Raw genomic sequence first — 25,261 nt, forward strand, 5'->3', positions numbered from 1 at the left:
GGATCCAGACCCTCGTACCTTCCCCTGTCAACTACTACTCTAGTTTTCTCCTTGCTCTCGTGTTCTCCCTTTTCATTCCATCTTAAACCCACACCAGATGAATCTCAGTAACGCCACTTTTTCTCTTGCAGAAAAACTTTTGTGGTTCCTCACATCCTTTAAGATAAGATCAATTCCTTCTGTGTGCTGAGAAAAACCAGTGTTCTGTGGATATTAATAGGTCCTTCATTAGAAACAGAAAAGAAAGAAATGCTACCTATTATCATCTCTTGTCCATTTACATTCACATTAGCTAAGAGCTCAAATATGTGACCAAGAGATCTGAAACTTTTTTCTTAAAACTAATATTTTCGGAGAGCCTGGCTGGCTTGGTCAGTAGAGTATGCGGCTCTTGATCTCTGGGTTGTAAGTTTGAGCCCCACATTGGGTGTAGAGATTACTTATAAATAAAAAACTAACATTTTCAGATGCATTTGATCACAGAACACTTTTTCAATGAAAACTTAGGAACATTTGATTGACAATGTTCCACAAAACGCAGTTTAGGACATTCACCACTCACCTCCACATCCCTTTCTGGACTTAACTTTCCACCACTGCCCTATACAAATCTTTTTTGGCCTTGAAATTGGCTCCTGACCAAGTCAGACCAAGTTCTACCTTTGAGTTCAACAGTATCCTTCTCTGACCACCCAAAAAGCCTGTGGAGGGCTCCAGACTCAGCTCACTGCACTGGGAATCATGTGTCATAGATTTTTTACATGGTCCTGTTTTTAGGAGATTTATCCTTCTTAATAAAGACGATTCAAATAAACATGAAAGTGATTTGATTTTATTTTGAGGGGTTCTTCTTGTAAATAAATTCACATGTTCGAAAAAGTCCTTTATTAAATCACAATATCCTGATTTCTGGTTTATATAGATGGTTTGCTATAATTGTTGAGCAGACCTATTTTTTGTTCTGTTTATTGGATGCATTGTCTGCAGTTCTGTATTGTTAATTGTGTTTTTTTTCCCTGTATGACGAAATTTACTTACATTGTTGAAAGAGATGGGAATGGTGAAATAATATTTAACAAATGAATAGATGGGTTCAAATAGACAGAAAATGGTGGTGCCAGATTCAAATGTTCATTACTAAAGGATATGTTGAAACAGAGACAAAATCTAGATATTTGCAAAAACTAGTATTTTTAGCACTCACGAAAATTTAGTGAATTTAGAAGTGATATTATGTAATATACTAATGTTGTGAATTTAGTTTTTATAAAAAGCAAACTTTTTAAATTTTGATATCATTGTAAACTCCCATGCATTTTTCAGAAATAACACAGAGAGATCCCATTTACATTTACACATTTACTCCCAATGGTAACATCTTGCAAAACCATAATGTTAATTATATTTTATAGCCCTTCATACCTCTCCTACCAGATCAGTCCATTTATCTCCAGTATTTATTTATCTTCCAGAAGTCGATGCTCAATAACTTAAGTTGATCGTGATGGTTGTAAGGTTGCTATCAGACTAGCTCAGAGACTTTCAAATGGCAAAGTCCTTATTAACCAAAATACAAATTTCACCTTTAAGACCAAGACTGCCTAAGAAAGGAATATTCTGCATTAATTTAAAGAATAAGGCCTAGTCTTTAGTGGGGCATCTTAAAGCCACAAAGATTAAAGTAAACAAGAGGCATTAGTACTAGAGTCCTTATTATATCCATTTGCAGAACCCACTGCTCCTTTTTAAGATGCACCTGGTACTCAAATATCATAACTAAAGAGCTGCATAAATAATTGTACAAAAGCAGAAAAGGCACCAGTGTGTGCAGGCACTTAGCTATAAAACAAGTGAATGCACTAAGTTATTTGTGGGTGAAATAATAGACTATTTTGGATTTCCTTTAAAACACTGCAACAAAAACAAATATCGTAAGGACATGGGCAAAGCCAGATTAAACAAGATTGGCAAAATGCTGATAACTGTTGAATTGGATAAATGATATGAGGGCTTGTTACACTATTCTGTTTTTATGTGTATATGAAAATTTGTATAATAGAAAGGTATAAAATGTGTGGATGACTGATGCTTATTAAAGAGGAAGGATGATGATGGTCAAAGTTCCTTGCTTATCAGGTCTTTACCTCCAGCAGGTTCTACTCATTCCACCACCAGTAATCAGACCAGCCCAGGTCTCGCAATCACTGAGCCTGCGGCTTCATGCTATCATCACTCACAGGCTTCCAAGTAAGGCCAACCCAGGATTAACTTCCATCAGGAGAAAGTAAGTAAATGGAGCCAAGTCTCCTCCTTATCCTTTTTTTTCCCTTCTGTTTTTCTGCCCACCAGCCTACCTACTTCCCTGTCACCCCACCCAACTACTACCTGCACACATTCTGCCCCTCCTTTCTCCATCAGTTCTTGTAAACCCTCAACGTAGTTCACCTAAAACTGCAGCAGATCAGCTATCAACCGATGCCAGGAATATGAACTCTCTGCCTTTCTCTGTCTTTTTGCGTCCTCTTGATTTCTCTGTAACAGTGTGAATACTGACCTTCCTGCTGGCCCAGGCCTGACCTCCTGTCCACGCTCTGATTCTAGGATCCCCTCAGATGGTGCCCTCACATGATGCTCACCATCTGGCTTTACAGAGCCAGGGAGAGGCAGGGGAATGTGCGCAGAAAGGTGTAACAGAATCAAGAATAGGTCCTATCATAAAGTTTCAAGGATACAGTGCTCAGAGGGGCAAAATGCAATAGAAAAATCTATGAAAAATACGTAGTTAGAAGAGGGTTTAAGTAACTAGGAAATCATTACCAACTGTGATTATTTCAGAAATTATAGAAGTGAGTTCTGGGAGTGTAGAATTCAGGCAAGAAGCCATGGGATAGACTAAAACCTTACCTAAGAGTGTATACAAGGATGTGAAGGAGAAAAATGTATAGAATCTTATACAGAAAAAAAGTCCAAACCTGGGGGTTTTCAAGACAAGTTAGGCAGACCTGTGCATGTTTGAAGGAGAAAGGAGCCCGTGGGAAGAGTAGGGATGAAGAATGTAGGATGTCAGAAACCAGGAAAACACAGTCTTGGGAGCGATCAAGAGGAATAGGATGAAAATACATACTGAAGGGTTGGCCTTATAGAGGAAGACGCACCTCTGTTCTGAAATGAGAAGGATAAGTGGAGGGCTCAAATTTTAAGGAGACTGACTTTTGAAAAAGCTAAAATTCTCTTGAATGTTTTCAGTGTTCTCGGCAAAAGAATGTATTAAGCTAACTGAGAAAATACTTGGCACAAGGCCTAAAGCATCAAAATTGTTTGACGTCCGGGCGTCCCAGGAGACTCAGTAGCAGTGTGAGGGTGGCAGTAAGAAAAGCAGCAAACACTGAGGGTTTACCACGTCCGGGAACTCCTCCAAGCTATGCAGTAGGGGCAGAAATGGAAAGAACAGGAGAAGCAATAATCAACAAGGAGTATCTTTTTTTAAGAATAAAATAAGCGAGGGCACCTGGGTGGCTCAGTTGGTTAAGCGACTGCCTTCGGCTCAGGTCATGATCCTGGAGTCCCTGGATCGAGTCCCGCATCGGGCTCCCTGCTCGGCAGGGAGTCTGCTTCTCCCTCTGACCCTCCCCCCTCTCATGTACTCGCTCTCTCTCATTCTCTCTCTCTCAAATAAATAAATAAATAAATAAAAATTAAAAAAAAAAAAAGAATAAAATAAGCGAGCACATTCTGCATGGAGCACTGGGTGTTATGCACGAACAATGAATCATGGAACACTTCATCTAAAACTAATGATGTAATGTATGGGGATTAACATAAGAATAAAAAAAATAAAAAAAAAGAATAAAATAAGCGAAAGTGAGCTTGAGAAAAACAGAAGGTTGGTTGGCAGAGATATCACGGAGATTTCCTCAGCAAATGAGCAAGCAATTTTGAGGCATCTGCAGGAACTCACTTGAAGACTGGCCAGGCACCGGTATTGGGAAGGGTTGGCAGGTGTCTGGTCAGAAAGGAAGCTAGAGGAATGGATGGAATTGAAGTAAGTAGGCAGTCCTACTAACACAAAGGAGCAATCAGTTAAAAGGTCTAGCCAATGTTATCTTACAGAAGGGTTGGTAATACCAAAAGCATCTCCTTGCTGCTCATTAAGCAAAGGGGAAATAGTCAAGGATGAAAAGTGTGGTTAGCATATAAGCACAAACAAGAAAATCAGCAACAAGGCTCTGCAGTATCACTTCATTTCAGGAACTAATTATGTGACTGCAAGGAGGTTGAAAATATGGCCCTCATCCCCGCATTGCCAAGCCTTTATTATGAGAAATCATCAAAGATGGTAAAAAGCAATCTTAGAAATTTAACAATAGTGACAAGCATTTCTGATGTGAACTTGTAATACCATAGACCTCACATGAGAAGACAGCATAATAAGGGAAGCGTCAATCATTACTTCATGCTAGTTAGCTACAACCAATTATATTCTTTCCTATTCCCACCGATTTTTAGGAGAGAAAGAAAAGAACTAAGTCTCAGAGGGAAGGGCAAAAAACTAACGTGACCATAATCACTTTGTGGAACAAAAGCATTTATCAGTCATTCACAGTGCCTCTTTCCATGTTCTGATGTTTAATAATAGTATTAATATTACATTCAAGTACTCATTCTTGTGTGTTTAACATGCCGGCATTTTTCTTTTCCTCGCCATTATATTTTGAGATTTGCTCATGCAGACATATTTAAATGTAGTTCTTATTTCTAACCGCCTGCACGGTATTCCGTGATTTGCATGTAGCACATTCTCCTATCCCTTTCTCTACCATTGGACATTCAAGTCATTTCCAGCCCTGCTGGTTCACACTATGCTGCAATGAACTCCTGAACACATGTATTTCTGTATCTCCAGGAGAGGGTCTGTGGGGTGTACACTTCACAGTGAAACCTCGAGGACACAGAATACGAACACAGTGCTGTCTCACTAACCATGAACTTGTTCCACAATGACCCTGTTAATTTATATCGCCTCGCACAGTACAAGATGGCTCACATTTCTCCCCAATCTCACCAGTCGTTTATATTACCTGGCATTTTAATTTTTGCCAACTTCATGGTTATAAATGGTTTCTCACTTATTCTTGGTTTTTTTGTTGTTGTTTTTTCCATTTAATAGTTGGCTGAGCATCTTGTGTGAGGTGTGATGTTCAGTGTGTTTCCATCTGGGTGAGGCCGGCTGGTGTGGCCTCAAAGTCACATTTGGGAAATATGTTGCTTCACGGACTAAGGTATAACAATACTTCCAAAGTGGTCACATGTATTTATTGCTGAACTTCAGAAAACAAGAGGAAAAAAATTGAATGGGTTATGTTTTGAACCAATTGCAATTAGCTACTGTGAAAATGTTTCAGAGTGGCCTGATAAGGAACATGGAAGGAATCAAGACAAGATAAACATGTGGGCGCAGCTTTGTTTCTCTCCAATGGCTCTTCTTGGAGTAGCACCTGATCTGATTAATGACTTTTATTTAAATCCCTTGAGAAATTGGGGCGCCTGGGTGGCTCAGTCGGTTAAGCATCTGCCTTCGGCTCAGGTCATGGTCCCAGGGTCCTGACATCAAGCCCTGTGTCAGGGTCCCTGTCCAGCAGGGAGTGTGTCTCTCCACCTCCCTCTGCCCCTCCTCCCCCCAGCTCATGTGCGCTCTTCTCAAATAAGTAAATTTTTTAAAAACCTTTAAAAAAAATCCCTTGAGAAATAGGACAATTTTCCTTTCATTTCTTGGCAAAAAAGATAACTTGCTCCTGAAAGGCTAGTGCAAAGACAAGATTAAAATGTAGGTCAAGGATCCACATCATAGCAGTGACGACAGAGAAGGAGAAAAGAAAGATTGCGTGGTTGTTTAAATGTTCTTATCTGTGACAAAAATGATGCTGAGAATCTCTTCAATGACTTGTCATCCATTCGAATTCCTCCTTTCAAATAGCCTAATCACATCCTCTATTTTTCTTGGTTTTTAAAATTAATTAGTGGTATTTCCTTATAGAACTATAACTCTTTGATATTCGTGATGCAAGTATCACTTCCTGGACTATTATTTCTACCTATATTGTCCTTGTTAACCAAAATATTTATTTTTAATGTAGTCAAATCCATCAATTTTTCTCTTAAAGGATTGTGCATTTTACATCTTTTTGGTATATCTGGAGCATCTACTTGATTTTTCATCAGATAATAAACCTACTTCTCTGAAACACTTATTTTAAAATTAAAGCATCTTCCACTGATTTATGATGCATCACCATCATTTACTGACTTTACATAAAAAACACATGTTTTTGGACTGTCAGTCTGTACTGTATATCCATTTATTGTTATACAAATACTACTTATAGCTTTGCGGTATATTATAATATCAGGAGAGTTACTCATCCATTCTTCTCTCCACCTTAGTTCAAAATTTACATTTTTTTAAGCGGGGAGGGGTAGAGGGAGAGGGAGAGAGGGAATCCTAAGCAGGCTTGCTGCCCAGTGTGGAGCCCGAGGTGGGGCTCAATCTCACTACCTTGAGATCAATCCTGACCTGAGCTGAATCTGAGTCATCTGCTCAGCCAAATGAGTCAACCAGGTGCCCCTCTTTCTCACGCTTATACATCATTATACATGATTTGATGGTGTGTGAATTTTTAAATTTAAACTCAATTTAATTAACACACAGTGTATTATTAGTTGCATAGGTAGAATTTAGTGATTTTTTTGTTTTTAAGATTTTATTTATTTATTTGACAGAGAGAGACACAGCGAGAGAGGGAACACAAGCAGGGGGAGTGGGAAAGGGAGAAGCAGGCTTCCCGTCGAGCAGGGAGCCCGATGTGGGGCTCGATCCCAGAACCCTGGGATCATGACCTGAGCCGAAGGCAGAAGCTTAACGACTGAGCCACCCAGGTGCCCCGGAATTTAGTGATTCATCAGTTGCATATAATACCCAGTGCTCATTACATCAAGTGCCCTCCTTAATGCCCATCACCCAGTTACCCCATCCCCCCACCCACTTCCCCTCCAGCAACCCTCAGTTTGTTTCCTATAGCAAAGAGTCTCTTATGGTTTGTCTCCCTCTCTGTTTTTGTCTTATTTTCTTTTTCTTCCCTTCCCCTGTGTTCATCTGTTTTGTTTCTTAAATTCCACATATGAGTGAAACCATATAGTATTTTTCTTTCTCTTACTGACTTATTTCTCTTAGCATAATACCCTCTAGTTCCACGCACATCATTGCAAATGGCAAGATTTCATTCTTTATGATGGCTGAATAATATTCCATTTATATATATATCACCTCTTCTTTACCCATTCATCTGTTGATGGACATCTGGGCTCTTTCCATAGTTTGGCTATTGTGGACATTGCCCGTAAACATTGAGGTGCATGTGCCCCTTCAAGTCACTATGTTTGTATCCTTTGGGTAAATACCTAGCAGTATAGTTGCTGGGTTGTAGGGTGTTCTATTTTTAACTTTTTGAGGAAGCTCCATACTGTTTTCCAGAGTGGCTGCACCAGTTTGCATTCCCACCAGCAGTGCAAGAGGGTTCCCCTTTCTCCGCATCCTCGCCAACATCTGTCGTTTCCTAACTCGTTAATTTTAGCCATTCTGACAGGTGTGAGGTGGTATCTCATTGTGGTTTTGATTTGTATTTCCCTGATGCCAAGTGATGTCAAGCATTTTTTCATGTGTCTGTTGGCCATTTGGATGTCTTCTTTGGAGAAATGTCTGTTCATGTCTTCTGCCCATTTCTTGACTGGATATTTTGGTTTTTTGGGTGTTGAGTTTGATAAATTCTTTATAGATTTTGGATACTAGCCCTCTATCTGATAAGACATTTGCAATATCTTCTCCTTTTCCGTAGGTTGCCTTTTAGTTTTGTTGACTGTTTCCTTTGCTGTGCAAAAGCTTTTTATGTCATGAAGTCCCAATAGTTCATTTTTGCTTTTGTTTCTCTTGTTTCTGGCAACGTACCTAGCCAGAAGTTGCTACAACCGAGGTCAAAGAGGTTACTGTCTGTGTTCTTCTCTAGGATTTTGATAGATTCCTGTCTCTCATTTAGGTCTTTCATCCATTTTGCACTTATTTTTGTATATGGCATAAGAATACCATATACGAGAATATATGGTCCAGCTTCATTCTTCTGCATGTGGCTGTCCAATTTTCCCAACATCATTTGTTGAAGAGACTGTCTTTTTTCCACTGGATATTTTTTCCTGCTTTGTCAAAGATTAGTTGACCATAGAGTTGAGGGTCCATTTCTGGGTTCTCTAGTCTCTTCCACTGATCTATGTGTCTGTTTTTGTGCCAGTACCATACTGTCTTGATGATTATAGCTGTGTAATACAGCTTGAAGTCCAGAATTTTTATGCCTCCAGCTTTGGTTTTCTTTTTCAACATTACTTTGGCTATTTGGGGTCTTTTCTGGTTCCATACAAATTTTAGGATTGTTTCTTCCAGCTCTGTGAAGAATGCTGACGGTATTTTGATAGGGACTGCACTGAAAGTGTAGATTACTTTGGGTAGCATAGACATTTTGACAATATTTGTTCTTCCACTCCATGAGCATGGAATGTCTTTCCATTTCTTTGTGTGTTCCTCAATTTCTTTCATAAGTGTTCTATAGTTTTCAGAAAACAGATCCTTTACCTTTTTGGTTAGGTTTATTCCTAGGTAATCTTATGGTTCTTGGTGCAATTGTAAATCGGATTGATTCCTTGATTTCTCTTTCTTCTGCCTCATTGTTAGTGTATAGAAATGTAACTGACTTCTGTGCATTGATTTTATATCCTGTGACTTTGCTGAATTCCTGTATCAGTTCTAGCAATTTTTTGCTGGCGTCTTTGGGTTTTCTACATAGAGCATCATGTTGTCTGCAAAGAGTAAAAGTTGGACTTCTTCTTTGCTGATTTGGATCCCTTTTATTTCTTTTTGTTGTCTGATTGCTGTGGTTAGGACTTCCGATGCAATGTTGAACAACAGTGTTGAGAGTGGACATTCCTGTCATGATCCTGACCTTAGGAGGAAAGCTCTGTTTTTCTCTGCTGAGGATGATCTTCGCTATGGGTTTTCATATATGGCTTTAATGATATTGAGGTATGTTCCCTCTATCCCTTCACTGCAGAGAGTTTTTGTCAAGAAAGGATGCTGTATTTTGTCAAACGCTTTTTCTGCATCTATTGAGAGGATCATATGGTTCTTGTCCTTTCTTTTATTAATGTGATGTATCACATTGTTTGATTTGTGGATGTTGAACCACCCTTGCAGCCCAGGAATAAATCCCACTTGGTCCTGATGAATAATCCTTTTCATGTACTGTTGGATCCTATTAGCTAGTATCTCAGTGAGAATTTTTGCATCCATGTTCATCAGGGATATTGGTCTGTAATTCTCCTTTTTGGTGGGGTCTTTGTCTGGTTTTGGTATCAACGTAATGCTGGCCTCAGGGCACCTGGGTGGCTCAGTCAGTTAAGCTTCTGCCTTTGGCTCAGGACATGATCCCAGAGTCCCAGGATTGAGTCCCATGTCGGGTTCCTTGCTCAGTGGGGAGTCTGCTTCTCCCTCTGCCCCTCATCCCACTCATGCTCTCTCTCTCTCTCCCAAATAAATAAATAAAATCTTTTTTTTTTTTTTTAAAAAAAAGGTAATGCTCGCCTCACAGAATGAGTTTGGAAGTTTTCCTTCCATTTCCATCTTTTGAAACAGCTTCAGAAGAATGGGTATTAATTCTTCTTTCAGTGTGTGGTAGAATTCTGCTGGGAAGCCATCCGGCCCTGGACTCTTGTTTCTTGGGAGCTTTTTGATTACTGATTCAATTTCTTTGCTGGGTATGGGTCTGTTCAGGTTTTCTCTTTCTTCTTGTTTCGGTTTTGGTAGTTTATACGTTTCTAGGAATGCATCCATTTCTTCCAGATTGGTTAATTTATTGGCATATAGTTGCTCATAATATGTTCTTATAATTGTATTTCTTTGGTGTTGGTTGTGATCTCTCCTCTTTCAATCATGATTTTATTTATTTTGGTCCTTTCTCTTTTCTTTTCGGTATCAACCTTATTAATTCTTTCAAAGAACCAGTTCCTAGTTTTGTTGACCTGTTCTACTGTTCTTTTGGTTTCTATTTCATTGATTTCTGCTCTAATCTTTATTTCTCTTCTCCTGCTGGATTTAGGCTTTATTTGCTGTTCTTTCTCCAGCTCCTTTAGGTATAAGGTTAGGTTGTACATTTGGGACCTTTCTTGTTTCTTGAGAAAGGCTTGTAGTGCTTTATACTTCCCTCTTAGGACTGCCTTTGCTGCACCCCAAAGATTTTGAACGTTGTGTTTTCATTTTCATTTGTTTCCATGAATTTTTAAACCCTTTATTTTCCTGGTTGATCCATTCATTCTTTAGTAGGATGCTCTTTAGCCTCGATGTATTTGAGTACTTTCCAAATTTCCTCTTGGGATTGAGTTCAAGTTTGAAAGCATTGTGGTCTGAAAATATGCAGGGAATGATCCCAATCTTTTGGTACTGGTTGAGACCTGATTTTTGACCCAGTATGTGATCTATTCTGGAGAATGTTCCATGTGCACTTGAGAAGAATGTGTATTCTGTTGCTCTAGGATGAAATGTTCTGAATATATCTGTGAAGTCCATCTGGTTCAGTGTGTCATTCAAAGCCCTTGTTTCCTTGTTGATCTGCTTAGATGATCTGTCCATTGCTATAAGTGGGGTGTTAAAGTCCCCTACTATTATTGTATTATCAATGTGTTTCTTTAATTTTGTTATCAATTAGTTTATATTATATTTGGCTGCTCCCAAGTTAGGGGCATAAATACTTACAATTGTTAGATCTTCTTGTTGGATAGACCTTTTTATTTTGATATAGTGTCCTTCTTCATCTCTTTTTACAGTCTTTGATTTAAAATCTAGTTTGTCTGATATAAGGATCGCTACCCCAGCTTTCTTTTAATGTCCATTAACATGATAAATGGGTCTCCACCCCCTCACTTTCAATCTGGACATGCCTTTGGATCTAAACTGAGTGTCTTGTAGACAGTATATCGATGGGTCTTGTTTTTTTGTCTAGTCTGACATCCTATGTCTTTTGACTGGAACATTTAGTCCATTTACATTCAGAGTAATTATTGAAAGATATGAATTTAGTGCCATTGTATTAACTGTAAAGTCACTATGTCTGTAGATTGTCTCTGTTCCTTTCTGGTCTTTGTTACTTTTGGGTTCTCTCTTCACTCAAAGTATTCCCTTTAATACTTCTTGTAGGGCTCACTTAGTGTTCACAAATTTCTTTAGTTTTTGTTTGTCCTGGAAACTTAAAAGTTCCTACTTCTAACTTCTAAGAACTTTCATCATTTTTCTTTTCATGTGTACTGAGATGACTCTCTTTTCCTTTGGCCAGCCATTATGACAGTGAATCATAAATTTTCTGAAGCTCAATCATCCCTGTATTCCTGAGGAAACTGTCACTGGGTAAAAATATGTTTTTTAAAAACATTCAATTTCCATGGATAATGTTAAAAAATGTTTTCATCTATAAAACTGGTGTATACTTTTCATAAATATAAGGATTTTTTAGTCTAGGTTATGCAAACCTCATAAAATCAGTTTTTCTTTCTTTTTGTTTCATTTCCTAATGAAATGGTCATGGTTCTGAGTTTTGGAAACAGTGCCAAGAGGAACCATGACCACTTCATTTCATTTCCTAATGGAAAACATTAATATATGGGCATCATGTGTCCCTTGAAAGTTTGGTAAAATCCATCTTTAAAATTATTTTCCATGGGAGTAGTGAGAAGGGCAAAGAGGTTATCTCTTTAATAATAATTCAGTGTCAATGATTATAAGTCTTTCCAAGTTTTTTTCTTCTTAAGCCAATTGAGCTTTTATTTTCACATGTGTGTCCATTGTGTCTATAAATACTTCTTTTTTTTTTTAAGATTTTATTTATTTATTTGATAGAGAGAGAATGAGAGAGCACATGAGAGGGGGGAGGGTCAGAGGGAGAAGCAGACTCCCTGACGAGCAGGGAGCCCAATGCGGGACTCGATCCAGGGACTCCAGGATCATGACCTGAGCCGAAGGCAGTCGCTTAACCAACTGAGCCACCCAGGCGCCCCTCTATAAATACTTCTTAATAATATTCTCTTATTATCTTTAATCTCTACTGTATCTATTTTAATTTCTACTTTTATTTTTTAAATTCATATGTATCTTTTCTCATTTTTCATTGGGGTGAGAATTCTAGAAATTTATCCATCTTCTTGGAATTTTTAGTAAATAAACTTAAGGTTTGGGTTCTATTCTATTTTGTTTCTTTTCTATGTCTTTGATTTTCATATGTATCATTATAGGTTATTTTTGATACTTTAGGTTTACTCTACTGCACTTTTTCTATCATCAGTATTTCTATAAATTTACCAAAAGAAAAAATGCAAAGCCCCAAAAGAAATTAACTTTTTCCCCTTAGGGCCATAGATATTCATCAAACTCAATAATTTAACTAACTTCTTCTCCACTGTCATCTCACCAGTTGATTTGCAATCAGATGACAAATGGTTGAGGAATGTGGAGATGATGTAAGTATTTCCAGTCTCTGTTCAAACACAGATCTCACATGGTTCCAAGTCTGAGAAAACTCCCAGCAACCCTCTGAGAGGGGACAGAGGCACCACCACCCTGAGGAATCCCTAGGCCCAAGTAGAGAATTCCCTATGTTGACACAACTCTTCAAATAAAGCCAGACTACAGCCAAAGAAAACATTGTGTATAAAACCCCAAACTCCTTGTCTTTGGTAACCTTTGCTTTAGCTCAGAGTTTACACATCCTGAAAATTATGTCCAAGTTCCTCTTGGCACTGTTTCCAAAACTCTGAACCATGACCACACTGCTGTTTGTGAATGACATCATCACATCTGCGAGTCCTGATCACTAAGGAGACCTGTTCAGACAGAGTCCCTTCCCATTAGCCTCTCACTTTACTGGGAAACTATGCACATAAAAAGAATGGGAAATGGGAGTGCACTCTACATTCTGAAAGCTCAGTGCCAGGGAAGTGGGGGTACAGTTCTATGTTGGAAAATATATTGATCATAGCTCTTTAATATAATAATAATTGTAAGTGGCACTTACACAGTACTTTAGAATTTACAAAATGTTTTCATAAGTAAGATCTCATTTAAAATCTCAAAACAGTTTTTTGTGTCAACCATACCTCAGTAAAGTAGTTTTTAAAGAGAGAATAAAAGGTGAGGACGCAAGGACAGACAACTCCTTAGGAATTTTTCAGACTACATAAAAGTGGGAGTTAGGTGAAAAAATGGGATCAAGAGAGATTTTTAAGGTGGGAGAAATATCAGTTTGTTTAAGAGGCGCTTGGCTGGCTCAGTCAGTAAGAGCGTGCGACACTTGATCTCAGGGTCATGAGTTGGGTGTAGAGTTTACTAAAATAAAATTTAAAAAATAAAAAAGAAGAGAAATATGAGTTTGTTTAAACCCACTTACAGAAGGAATCTGAAACAGTCAAACTCACAGCAAAAGAGAAATCAATAGTGGTTGCAGGGGCTGGGAGGGTGGGGGGATTGGGGAGTTGTTATTCAAAGGGCACAAAGTTTCAGTTATGCGAGATGAGTAATTTCTAGTGATCTGCTGTACAACATCGTCCCTACACTTAACAATAGTGTATTGTGCACTTCAAAATTTGTTAAGAGGGTGGATCTCATGTTAAGTGTTCATACTGCAAAAACAAAGGAAAACAGGAAACTCTGGGAAGTGTCAGATACGTCTGTTCCCTTAACTATGGTGATGTATCATGGGTATTTGCATCTGTCCAAACACCAGATTGTATCCTTTAATGTGTACAGTTCTTTTTATTCAATTTTACCCCCTAGAGTTGTTAAAGAGCAAATGAAATCTTAAAACAATCTGCTACTTAGACACAGATTATAGTAATATTCTTATATTCAGTCACGTGAACTAAGGCTTGGACAAACAAAGGTAAATTTGGGATAAGAACCTAGAATTTTAGAACCCAGAATTTTGTTTCCAAGTTTTGGGGAGTTTTTTAAGATTTTATTTTTAGGTAATCTCTATACCTGATGTGGGGCTCGAACTCAAACCTGAGATCAGGAGTCGCATGTTCTACTGACTGAGCCAGCCAGGTGCCCCTGTTTCCAATTCTTTCCTTCTTCATGGGGTTTGGATTCTGCCCTCACTTCCAGTCTGTGGTGTAGCTCCTTACACTTTATGAAGAAGGGAAAATGGAAGGAATAAGACCCTTTGCTTCCCATCCAACTACACACCCTTAACATAAGAAGTATGTAGGAATTGTGATAATTGTTTATTCTCAATCGGGGAAGTCATTCTACTCTATCATGGAATCATTTTCTATGTAAATATTCTGTATGATGGAGATGTGCACACCGGGAAGTAGGTAGAAGACAAGTAGATGATTTCCGGGGCTGAAAAATGGAGGCCATAGGACCCTACCTCCCTGCAGGCCCCCTTTCTGGCTTATCTTCCTAAACTCCTAACACTGTAATACCCCAGGGCTCAGGTTGGGGGACTCCTTCTTTTCTCTAACTATACTCATTCCCTAACTAATCTCACCCAGTTTCATGATTTTAAATACCATCTGTAAATGATGACTTCAAAAAAAATTTTTTTTTGAGAGAGAGAGAGCACAAGCAGAGGTTGGGGGGGTGGGTGCAGAGGGAGAGGCAGAGAGAGAATCCCATGCAGGCCTCTCCACATTCAGCATGGAGCCTGATGCATGGTTTGATCTCATCACCCAGAGATCCTAACCTGAGCCAAAATCAAGGGTCGGATGTTTAACCAACTGAGACACCCAAGCGCCCCTGACTACTTCAAATTTATACATCTAAGTGGCACTTCTCCCATGAACCCCCATGAACTACACAAATCCACGCGGACATCTAGTAGGTATCTCAAACTTAACATACCCCACACTGAACTTCTGATCATGCTTCCTCCCTCAAACTAGCTGCAGCTGAGGCCTTCTTCATCTCACACCTTGATCCTTCCTGTCACTCAGGCAGAAAAATAAGCCATTCTGATCCCTCTCTTTCGCACCCCATATCCAATCCACCAAGAAATTCTGCTGGCTCTGCATTTAAAGTATATTCATATTCAGAATCCAACCACATCTCACCACTTCTACTGCTCATCTAATCCAAGTCATATTTTCCCTCACCTGGATCACTGTAATGCTGATCTCCTTGCTTCCACCCTGCTCCCCTACAGTCTATTCTCAACAAAGCAGCCAGAGGGATCCTTTTATAGCATTCTAGTCCTCGAAGCCTCCAGTGGCTCTTCATTTCACAAAGAACAAAAGCCAAGTTCTCACAATTGCCTATAAGGCACCACCTCCTGACCACCCACTGATTTTCTGACCTCATCTGCCACTACTCTGTCCTCACGGACTCCACCCCAGCCACATTGGCCTCCTCACCGTACTTCAAACACACCATGTCTGCACCTGCCTTGGGACCTCTGACTAGTTAATTCTTCTGCCTGGAATGTTCTCCCCCCAGATATCCACATGATTCACTTCTTTACCTCCTTCAAGTTTTGCATCAAATGTCACCTACTCACTAAAGCCTTCCTCAAACATCCTATTTAAAATTGCATGTCTTCCCTCACATTTCCTATCCTCCTTTATTTTTTTCCACTAGACTTATCACTTTTGAATGCGTTATATAATTTACCTAATTTGGTTATTGTCTATTTCCTCCCTAGAATGTAGCTCCAATAGGACAGGATCTACACCCCAATACCTAAATCAAGGCTTGGCACATGGTAGGTATTCAATAAACGTGCTGAATTGTTGAATTAATGAATAAATTGGTGAGTAAATGAATGAGAAAAGATAACCTCTAGGGTCCTGTGATGGCAGGACACATGCACACATAGACGTGCAGGATAATAACCAAAAAAATCAAGAGCAATTCCTCAGCTCCCAAACACAGAGGGACCTGCCAGAGTTGCCTAATTCGTACTCCAGGGGCGTGTGTATCCCATGGTGGAGGCTTCCTAGTGCAGTTTCCTGCGTCCTTGCACATGTGTGAGAGTTAAGAAAGGAGATTCATTCATGCATCTCAACAGCCAGTTCCCTTGCCCTAGCCATTGGACAAATTAAGACATCTGAGACCTACCAGGCACCTGACACTTCACTACATGTTCTGCAGCTGCCACCTGCTCCAGCATGCAGAGATGGGAACTGCCATGACAAGAGAGGAGCAAGCCACACCCTAGGGAAAGTGCTGGGTACCAATGGGACAGATAGCACTCTGGGCAAGTGGGCCGCCTGAGACCGGAAGAGTTGTTCCTCTTGGACAGTATAGGAGGGATTGTGGTGAGTGGATTAATCACAGGATGCTCTGGCTCTTGTCCTCCCTCTGGAAGGGACTAGTATACTCCTCTCCTCCCTACTGCCCCCACCTCTCCAGGGATATAAGGCAAGCCAATGTTCTAGTACCCACCAGACACAGCTAATCAGAAACTACTGTGGAAAACCCTTCCAGGTTTCTTGTTTAGCCTCTGCATCTCTTCTCCTCTTTCCAAGCCCTCCTTCTCCTCTATAACTGCCTACTGCAACTCTGTAGCCTCCTGTTTTTCATTGTGCCTGTGATCTCTCTAACCTCCAGTCACTACAAGCTGAGTCTCCTCTCCCCTGCATCTCCAGGTAATCCCTCTCCTGAGCCCAGGTAAGGAGAAGCCCAGTGTTTGCAAGGTAGGTGGGCAGAGGAAGAGAAAGAAACACCAAGAGAAAAGCATGGAGGGGTGCCTGGCTGACTCAGTTCCTGAAGCATGTGACTCTTGATCTCAGGGTTGTAAATTCAAACCCCACGTTGGGTGTAGAGATTACTTAAAGATAAAATCTTTAGAAAAAATAATATGGAAATAAGGAAATCAGAATACTTCCCAGCTAAGTTTGCCCAAAAGAGAGACCAAATGTTAGAGTAGAATTTTTTCCCATACTACCACCCTCCCTAGGTCAGATCCAGTGCCCCACATCATTAAGTCACAGGGCACACAATGCTCAAAGCACTCTAACTGTGAAACCCTTCAGTCTTGGATGCACTGAAGTGGGGTCAGGTGTGAGGAACATCAGGCAGCTGCAGATACCAGGAATTTTAGGTTCTACTTCTATTTTTATCCAATTAATTTACCCAAATGCATTTCTTCTGCCTCAGCTTTCCCATCTAAAAGTGGGAGAGTCTGTCTTCTCGAGTGAACACATGTTCTCATGGCAAGAGGCATCCAATGATATGTTGTTTCCATATGTTCCAATATGTAAAATAAAACTAAGGAAAATAATTTATTTTCTCAGAGGCAGAATAGAAAGTATTCAAGAAGATAATATCCATAATAATTATTTGGCTCCACGGGACATGAAAACCCCCTGTCATGTATTATCAGTGGCTCCGTGTATTTCTCCCTTCCTTGTCAAAGAACTAATTCCCCAGGTTTCAGACCACACCAACCACAGGGACCCTTCCTTGAAGAAGACCTGGGTCATCATAGCCCACCCTTGGGATAGCTAAATCCTGTGCATTCTAGCTCATTTCATCTAATCTTTGTTGCCTTTCTCAGCAATGACAGGCATCTATTCTGGAAATTGAGAGGCAGGGAGTAGGATGGTGGGGAGTGTGCCCCATGGGAAAGATCTCCTGAAGCCAAAATTATGCACACACCTCTTGCAGGTGACCAGTTTTCTGAGGGGCCCATGGCTTTCTGAGGCAGTGTTCTGAAGACATTAACAGGGTTCTCTTCTAGAAGGTGGCTGGCCCAGGACAGGAACATTTTTTTTCTCACCAGTATTTGTTTTCTTGTTTTTTGTTTTTTGTTTTCATTTTAATGAATCATGAAACTACCCTGGCAAAACTGAGGCTGCCTTGACTTCCTCATCCAAGCAGCTGCCTTGCCCTGTCACTGAGCTCTAGCTCTCAGGCTGTGACCAACAAGGACCAAAACAGCAGCTTTCAGAAGGAGGCTCTTCTGGGTTTTTGAGGGAGCCCTCCTGCTGTTTTGTACCACAAGATGCAGTTCAGAAATTAAAAGCATTTTTAAACCTACTAAAACTGACTTCGTGGAAGATGATAGCTGATTTAAAAATAAATAAATAAATTTTGAAAACAAACTAATTTCCCCCTAGAGCAAAGACGCAACATTTTTTTCCAGTAGATAAGGTGACTGGTCGTGAGACCTAGAATATTTTTCAAATGGTAACGGTAGGATGACCATGCAGTTATGTGCGATAACATTGACCTTTACAGTGCTCGCGCTGGGACGGTCTCCTCGCCAGACAATTTTGATGTTAAACATGAAAGTGCTTTTTTCTGAAGCACAGCCCTCTTCTTCTGGCAGAAGCCTGGATCAGAGACTGACTTTAAATGGGGGCTGCTGCGTTCAAGCGGGAGTTTCTTTCAAAGCATCAAAGGCAGAGAGCTGGCTCTAAAATCAGTGGGACTCCTAGATTTGTACGGTTCAAAGCTCCTCTCCAGATGAAAATGAAAGAGAGCAGGAAGCCCGAAATGATATTTTACTCAAAGCCCTAATCCCACAATTGATTTTGGGGGAAAAAAAGAACTAACAGTGGCATCTATTCAGGGAGCTCTAAACACAAGTGCACACATTTTGTGATTCTGAATTCCTAGGAAACTTGAGGAGAAAATGTTGGCCAAAACGCAAAACCCAAGGTAACATATTAAGCCAGAGCTCGAGAACTTGAAGACTGCCCACAGAACCGTCATTTTGAGAAAAGCTCCAGAGCAGACACAGAAAATAGCAATGGCATCTCTAATTTTTATAACATGTAAAATCACTAAACACTTCAGAAAACACATAAATGGGGAAAAGCAAGAATGTTTGTCTAAGGAAAATATGCTCTATTAAATCTAGTTAAATGCTTTTAGGGGATAAAGATGCTGACAAGTAACCAACAAAGGATTTCTTTTATTTAGACTTTCAAAAGCCTTTGACAAGCTATCTCACCAAATTTAGTCATCAAGGACTCAGTAGATGCCTCATCGTGTCTAAGTAACTGGTCACAAAACAGAAGTCCTGCTGCAAAAGAGGCACATATCCCAGGGGTCGAGGCTTTGATTGTGAATGGTTGCAGAAGGAAGCATCTCCACATCCAGAGATGGTATTTAGCTCCTCTGAGTAAAGAAGTTACCGAACTGATGAGAAAAACAAAAACAAAAACAAAAAACAACACTAAAAGATAGTTTGTGTGATAGAACAAGAAAATGGTAAATGCATTTTAATTCAAGGGATTTTATTCCAGAAAACAAATCTAAACTTAAAATACATAACAATGCATGTATAGGTAAATTCATGAGTTTCAAGTTAGTGGTCCTAAACCAAGGACAAGGCTTATGCAATAGGAAACGGAGTCCTTACGGTAATCATAGCTGCCAGAGGCAGACAGAGCCCAAAGGCTGACACGATACTGTAGAAGTTGTTTTATAATAATGATACGATGAATAACCACCTCTTGCTGCCCACTCTGTGCCTGGCACTGTCTTGTGGGCTTTCTTTGCAGTGTGCCTATTTCTCCCTACAGCCCTATGAATTAGACACCATCTCTCTTGAGAGACTGAGGATCAGGGAGACAGAGGTAATGTGGCTGGTGAATGGCTGCAGCAGAGTCTGAACCTATAGATGTCTTCTTCCATAGTCTATACAGTTTTAGAAAAGCAATAGGAAACATAACAGAAAAAGAAGTAGAGGGCGCCTGGGTGGCTCAGTCGTTAAGCGTCTGCCTTCAGCTCAGGTCATGATCCCAGGGTCCTGGGATCGAGTCCCACATCGGGCTCCCTGCTCGACGGGAAGGCTGCTTCTCCCTCTCCCACTCCCCCTGCTTGTGTTCCTGCTCTCGCTATGTCTCTCTCTGTCAAATAATAAATAAATAAAACCTAAAAAAAAGAAAAAGAAGTAGAAAGAGAGAGGGAGAGTGATGATGATAATGGTGATAGATTGATATGTAGATAGACAGACAGACAGACTTATCCACATCTATGTTTACTTATTTCCCGGTGAGTTTCCTAAAGCCAGAATGCTATGAACACCCTGCTTCTAGGACCCCAGAAAGACAGAGAAGGCACAAAGTGGGAAAGCACCCGGAAGGACACAATCAAGAGGTGAGGAGTTTTGCTTGGTGGAAAGATGAGTATCCGGAGGAAATATGACCTAAGCCCATCAATCGTGGAGAAGAGAGATAAGAGAAGAATGCTTTCCAGGCTTTTTGTGCACCGGGTTCGGTGCTACTATCTGGGAATCCGCACAATGCCTCTCCTTTGTTAACCCCAGCTGACAGTGAGGAGGCAAGCCTTTGGAAGTGTTAAGTGACTGGTCCCCATCCCAAGTCAAACTCAGCAAATAACAAAGCAAAATTTTACATGGGGGGTGGGGGGGAACGACACGGGACACACACACACACACACACACTTTTCCTACTTCACAGAGGACTTTAAAAAGGAAAAAAAAACCCCAACTTTTGAATATATAGTATGTATTTTTCCTATAAGGAAGCACTGGAAGAAAATACATTGCAGAACAATTTGTATCAATTCATAGACCGGAGGCCCATGATAGATTATTAAGTCAAATTAGGGAAATTCATGCATATTTATAATCTTCTATATTTAAGTCCCTGGGAGACAACGATCTAATTTTTCTGTGACCTCTCTTTTGGTGCTTTTGTAAACAATAATACTAGATCAGTGGGCTCGGGTCTGCTCTGAAAGACAATTCTGGCAGAAATAGAACCATCAACCAGGAGTTGTGAGACCTGAGCTCTGGTCTTGCTCTGCTACAGACAGCAGTGAGACCCCAGGCTGGTTATGTGACCTCTCTGGGCCTCGCTGGCTATAACAGGAGGATCTGGACCTTTGACCTCTAAGCTCTATTCCAGTTCTTATGGAATATTTACAACCCAGAGGGGCCTGACCTGTCTGCCTCTCAAATCTCTCACTGGCCAACCTCTTTTTAGACGTGCTTTGATTGACTATTAAAATGACTTCAAAACATCATTATTACAGATCATTTTCATTATTCTGCACAGCAAAAATCAAATCCCAGATCTGTAACCCCAGCCCAGTGAGGCTTCCAGCCACATCCAGATGTCCTGGGCCACCAGCCAGCCATGAGTCTGTGGGTGCTCCATGGGGCCTTACACAATTAGGAAGGCAGATCTGCCAGAACAGTAACAATACCAGTGATGAATGTCAAAGCTAAGGAGAAATTATTTTTAGATTTGCTATCTGAGGTTATCTGTATTACTGCTCACATCTACATGTCCTCAAGAGAAATGTCAGCAAAGGGAAATCTGAGGACAGAAATGCCTAGAAGAGTGTAAGCAATTTCTGGGCAAGGGACAGTGGAAGATATGGGGAAAGGGGTAGGGTGTGTCTTACGTGGAGAGGATTTTTTAGGAGAGGTATAAATACGGAAGACTGTGTAGTGGATATGACCATGAACTATGAGAGGCTAGGTTGCTTGAGTATAAAACCTGCCGTTAGCACTAACCAGCTACATGACATTTAATTCCTTTAGGCCTCAATTTCCTTGTTGGTAAGATGGGGAGACTAAGAGTCTACCTACCTCATCATGAGTATACTAAGAGTCACTAGGATTAAGTGAGTTCAATGTGTAAAGTCCTTCTGAGCAAGGACCTACCAGTCTCTTAAGTGTAGCTGTTATTGCCAGTGTTATTAATCACCCGGAAATGAGAATTATCTGCCCTTCTGCCCCTGGGGAGAAAGGTGGCTCAGGCAGGCCTTGTAGTGTTTTCCCTCTGCAGCTTCTACTAGGGTGGAGCTGGATTTTCAATCAAATCATTGAGTTTGAAAAGTGTCTCTGCCCTGCCCCCCATCCTGCCACCCGCCCCCCAGTAAAAGACATTTCTAACATACATTCTTAGGGTTTATGATAAATGCTCCTGAATACACCAAACTAAGTAGAAACATTCCTCAGTCTACATTTGATTGGATCAACCTACCTGGCTTGCTTTCCACAGCCTTGTTTGTAAAACATGACGCACCTTGAGCTTGTAGTTACTGGCGTCCCCGCCCAAACTTTCTTATCATTTCTGCACAGTGCGAACACAAGGAAAAAGAACAGGATTGCTTCTGCCTCTCTGCCCCCCTCCCTGCTTCTTTAAGGAGATGAAAAGAAAGAAGTAGAGAACGGCAAGCCGAGGCAGAGTGAAGAGGACCACGGTGGGTACTTCCACAGTTTCAGCCTACCTGAGTCTCCAGGGCAGCCAGGCTTCTCCCTCTTGTCCCCACATACAGCTAAGACACTCGACACTCGGCAAGGAAGAGGCACTCAACACAGGTTTGTTAAATTGGCTCAACAGATAAATACCAGCCAAAACAAACAAACAAACAACAACAAATGTAAGGGCTCTAAAACAGATGGGAAGTGACTCCCCTCTTACCACCCATGCCAAACCCCACCCCACTCCTCCTCTAAAAGACCCCACCCTCGTGTTTGAAGGTGCTCCCCTCAGATGACAAGAAAGAACATGGAGTGATACTGATAAATATAAACCACCAACATTCTCTTCTCAAAAAGGAGCCTTAGATAGCAAAAATCCAGTTCTTCCACTGATTTACCCGTTGTCCTTAACCCGGCTTTATTGCTGTTGTGTTCTGTGGTATAACAACCATGCACAAATTCCACTTCCAACATCAGTCATCAACAGTGACTCAGAGGCACTAAGAGGAAATAATAGTTGAGCTTACAATTAAAGTTAATAAAAAGAGATGCCATTAATAGCTACTGGAAAATCAAACACCCTCCTGCAGTTCGCCTAAAGTCCTTATCACCTCATGTTCCTCACTGCAAAGATTTGCAACAATTGCAGCCAACCTACATGCTGTCAAAGTTTTCCAAATGTTGCCTGCAAATGAGTCACCGGGCAACGCTGAGAAAGAAATTGTGCTCAGTCAGCAAATTTGGAATGTACTGCTAACTCTGAAAGGCGAGTTAGAACAGATACACATCACTTTTTCTCACGTTGACAGAGGGTTAATAAAAAGGTTAGGGACATTTTGTTCCTGATGCACCCAGAGAGGCCTTCCCACTACTCTCCCTGCTGCCTAAGTGTCTGCTTCAGCACCTGGAACAGACGTCTCTATTTAAGGCTAAATCAATGTGGATTAACAACTGATCTCAGTGACCCTTTTTTATGGCTACTTAGGGATCATGGGAAGTTCTGGATTCAGCCTCAGGAAAGCAGATTCTGTTCCTAGCTTTCTGTGAGTGGTTAAGCCTCCCCTACACACATCCCACCAGCTTTATTTTCCTTTTTAAAATTATGAGATTGTATGAGATTACCGCCAAGGTCTTCTTCATCTGTATCTGTATCTTGTTTTTGCGATTCTGTGACACACCACAGAAAGCAACTCAAACGGCAGGCAGGAGAAAATAGAAGCAGGGCATAAAGACACATTCCCTGCCTTGAGGAGCTAAGGCTGAGAGCAGCATAATACTCCTGGCAATACAAGACCCACCAAATAATAACTAGGGTCTGAAGGCAGGGAATCCTTTGCAGGTGGAGGTCAGGAGAGATAGGTTGAAAGGAAAGGGCCTAAAATTAAGGCTTCTTTGGAAAAAGCACGTTGAGAAGTCCAGTCCAGGAGGCAGGCAAAACTATCCAAGTTAATAAAACACCAACAAGGGGCAGGGGAGGCTGGTAATGCACCCGGGAACCCTACCCCCCTCTCTGCAGCCACTACTCCCTCCTACCCTTTAAATTCCATCTAGCACTTTCTCAACCACTGGGGCAGAGGAGCTATACCCACAAGCTCTCCCTTTCCCCATTTCTTTCCTACAGGTGCCTCTGGGCCGGCCAGTGCATGGACAGCCCAGGAAACGCCACCCTGCCTTGTGGCTTTCTCCTTCAGGGCTTCTCTGAGTTCCCACACCTGAGGCCGGTGCTCTTCTTGCTGCTGCTGGCCGTGCACCTGGCCACCCTGGGCGGGAACGTGCTCATCCTGGTGGCCGTGGCCTCAGTGCCCAGCCGGCCGCCCATGCTGTTCTTCCTGGGCCAGCTGTCCGCCATCCAGCTCTGTTACACTCTGGTGGTGGTGCCCCGCTCCCTGGCCGACCTGGCCGCGCCAGGCCTCGGCAGGGGCAGCCCCATCTCCTTTCTGGGCTGCGCCCTTCAGATGCAGATGTTCGTGGCGCTGGGTGGCGCCGAGTGCTTCCTGCTGGCCACCATGGCCTATGATCGCTATGTGGCCATCTGCCACCCGCTGCGCTACACCGCAGTGGTGACCCCAGGGCTGTGCGCGAGGCTGGCCCTGGCCTGCTGCCTCGGGGGAATGGCGGTGTCCGTGGGGCTCACGGTGGCCGTCTTCCGCCTGCCCTTCTGCGGCTCCCGCCTGCTGGCGCATTTCTTCTGCGACATCACGGCGCTGTTGGACCTGGCTTGCACGCGGAGCTACGCCGACCAGCTTCCCCTGCTGGGCGCCTGCCTGGGGCTGCTGCTGCTGCCCTCGCTGCTCATCCTGTCCTCCTACGGGGCCATCGCCGCCGCCCTGCGCCGCCTGCGCTCCCCCGGGGGCCGGCGCAAGGCCGCCTCCACCTGCGCCTCACACCTGGCCGTCACCTTCCTGCACTACGGCTGTGCCACCTTCATGTATGTGAGGCCCAAGTCCAGCTACTCCCCGCGGCGGGACCGCATGCTCGCACTTGTCTACACCAACGTCACGCCGCTGCTGTACCCGCTCATCTACAGCCTGCGCAACCGCGAGATCACCGCCGCCATCCGCAGGGGGCGGGGGCGGGGGCGGCAGGGCCAAGGTCTGTGTGATGAGCCCTGACGGCAGGCAGGCACCAGGCCAGAGGGGGCAGCTCTGCTCCCGCTCCCTAAAGCTTTCGCGGTCGGGAGGCGTCTGTGTCAGGAACGCCACCAGGGGGGACTCAAGGACTGGATTCGGGAAAGAGAACCTGGAAAAGTGTCCACGGCAGGTGCTCCATCCTCCACCCCTCCTTTGAGCGATGGCCAAAGACAGCGGGGTACAGAACCCTAGACCTGCAGACAGTGGCCCCATCAGTGCTTGCTGGTTCTCCCCATGCACCCGAGCCCGCGCAGGCTGATGGGCCTACGGTGATCAAGAAGGCACGACTCATGGCCGCAAGGGCTCACGGATGGGAGCGGACGGACAAATGTGAGGGGTGAAGAGGCGATGGATGGAGTGGTT

At 42.2% G+C, this 25,261-nt stretch overlaps 1 protein-coding gene across 1 annotated transcript; it reads left to right on the forward strand.

Moving 5' to 3' along the window:
• The first annotated feature begins 23,911 nt into the window (after positions 1 to 23,911).
• Positions 23,912 to 24,880, forward strand: LOC102729695 (olfactory receptor 10AC1-like). The gene has a single exon (XM_006747896.2). It carries the CDS (start codon positions 23,912 to 23,914, stop codon positions 24,878 to 24,880), a length of 969 nt encoding a protein of 322 aa, XP_006747959.2.
• The last annotated feature ends 381 nt before the right edge of the window (positions 24,881 to 25,261 follow it).

The sequence above is a fragment of the Leptonychotes weddellii genome, chromosome 12 (assembly GCF_054177405.1).
Source record: "Leptonychotes weddellii isolate Sample4059 chromosome 12, ASM5417740v2, whole genome shotgun sequence".
NCBI classification, from domain to species: Eukaryota; Metazoa; Chordata; class Mammalia; order Carnivora; family Phocidae; genus Leptonychotes; species Leptonychotes weddellii.

Bases quoted from the DNA above. Each gene is read 5' to 3' on its own strand.
- LOC102729695 (XM_006747896.2), top strand. From the start codon at position 23,912: ATGGACAGCCCAGGAAACGCCACCCTGCCTTGTGGCTTTCTCCTTCAG.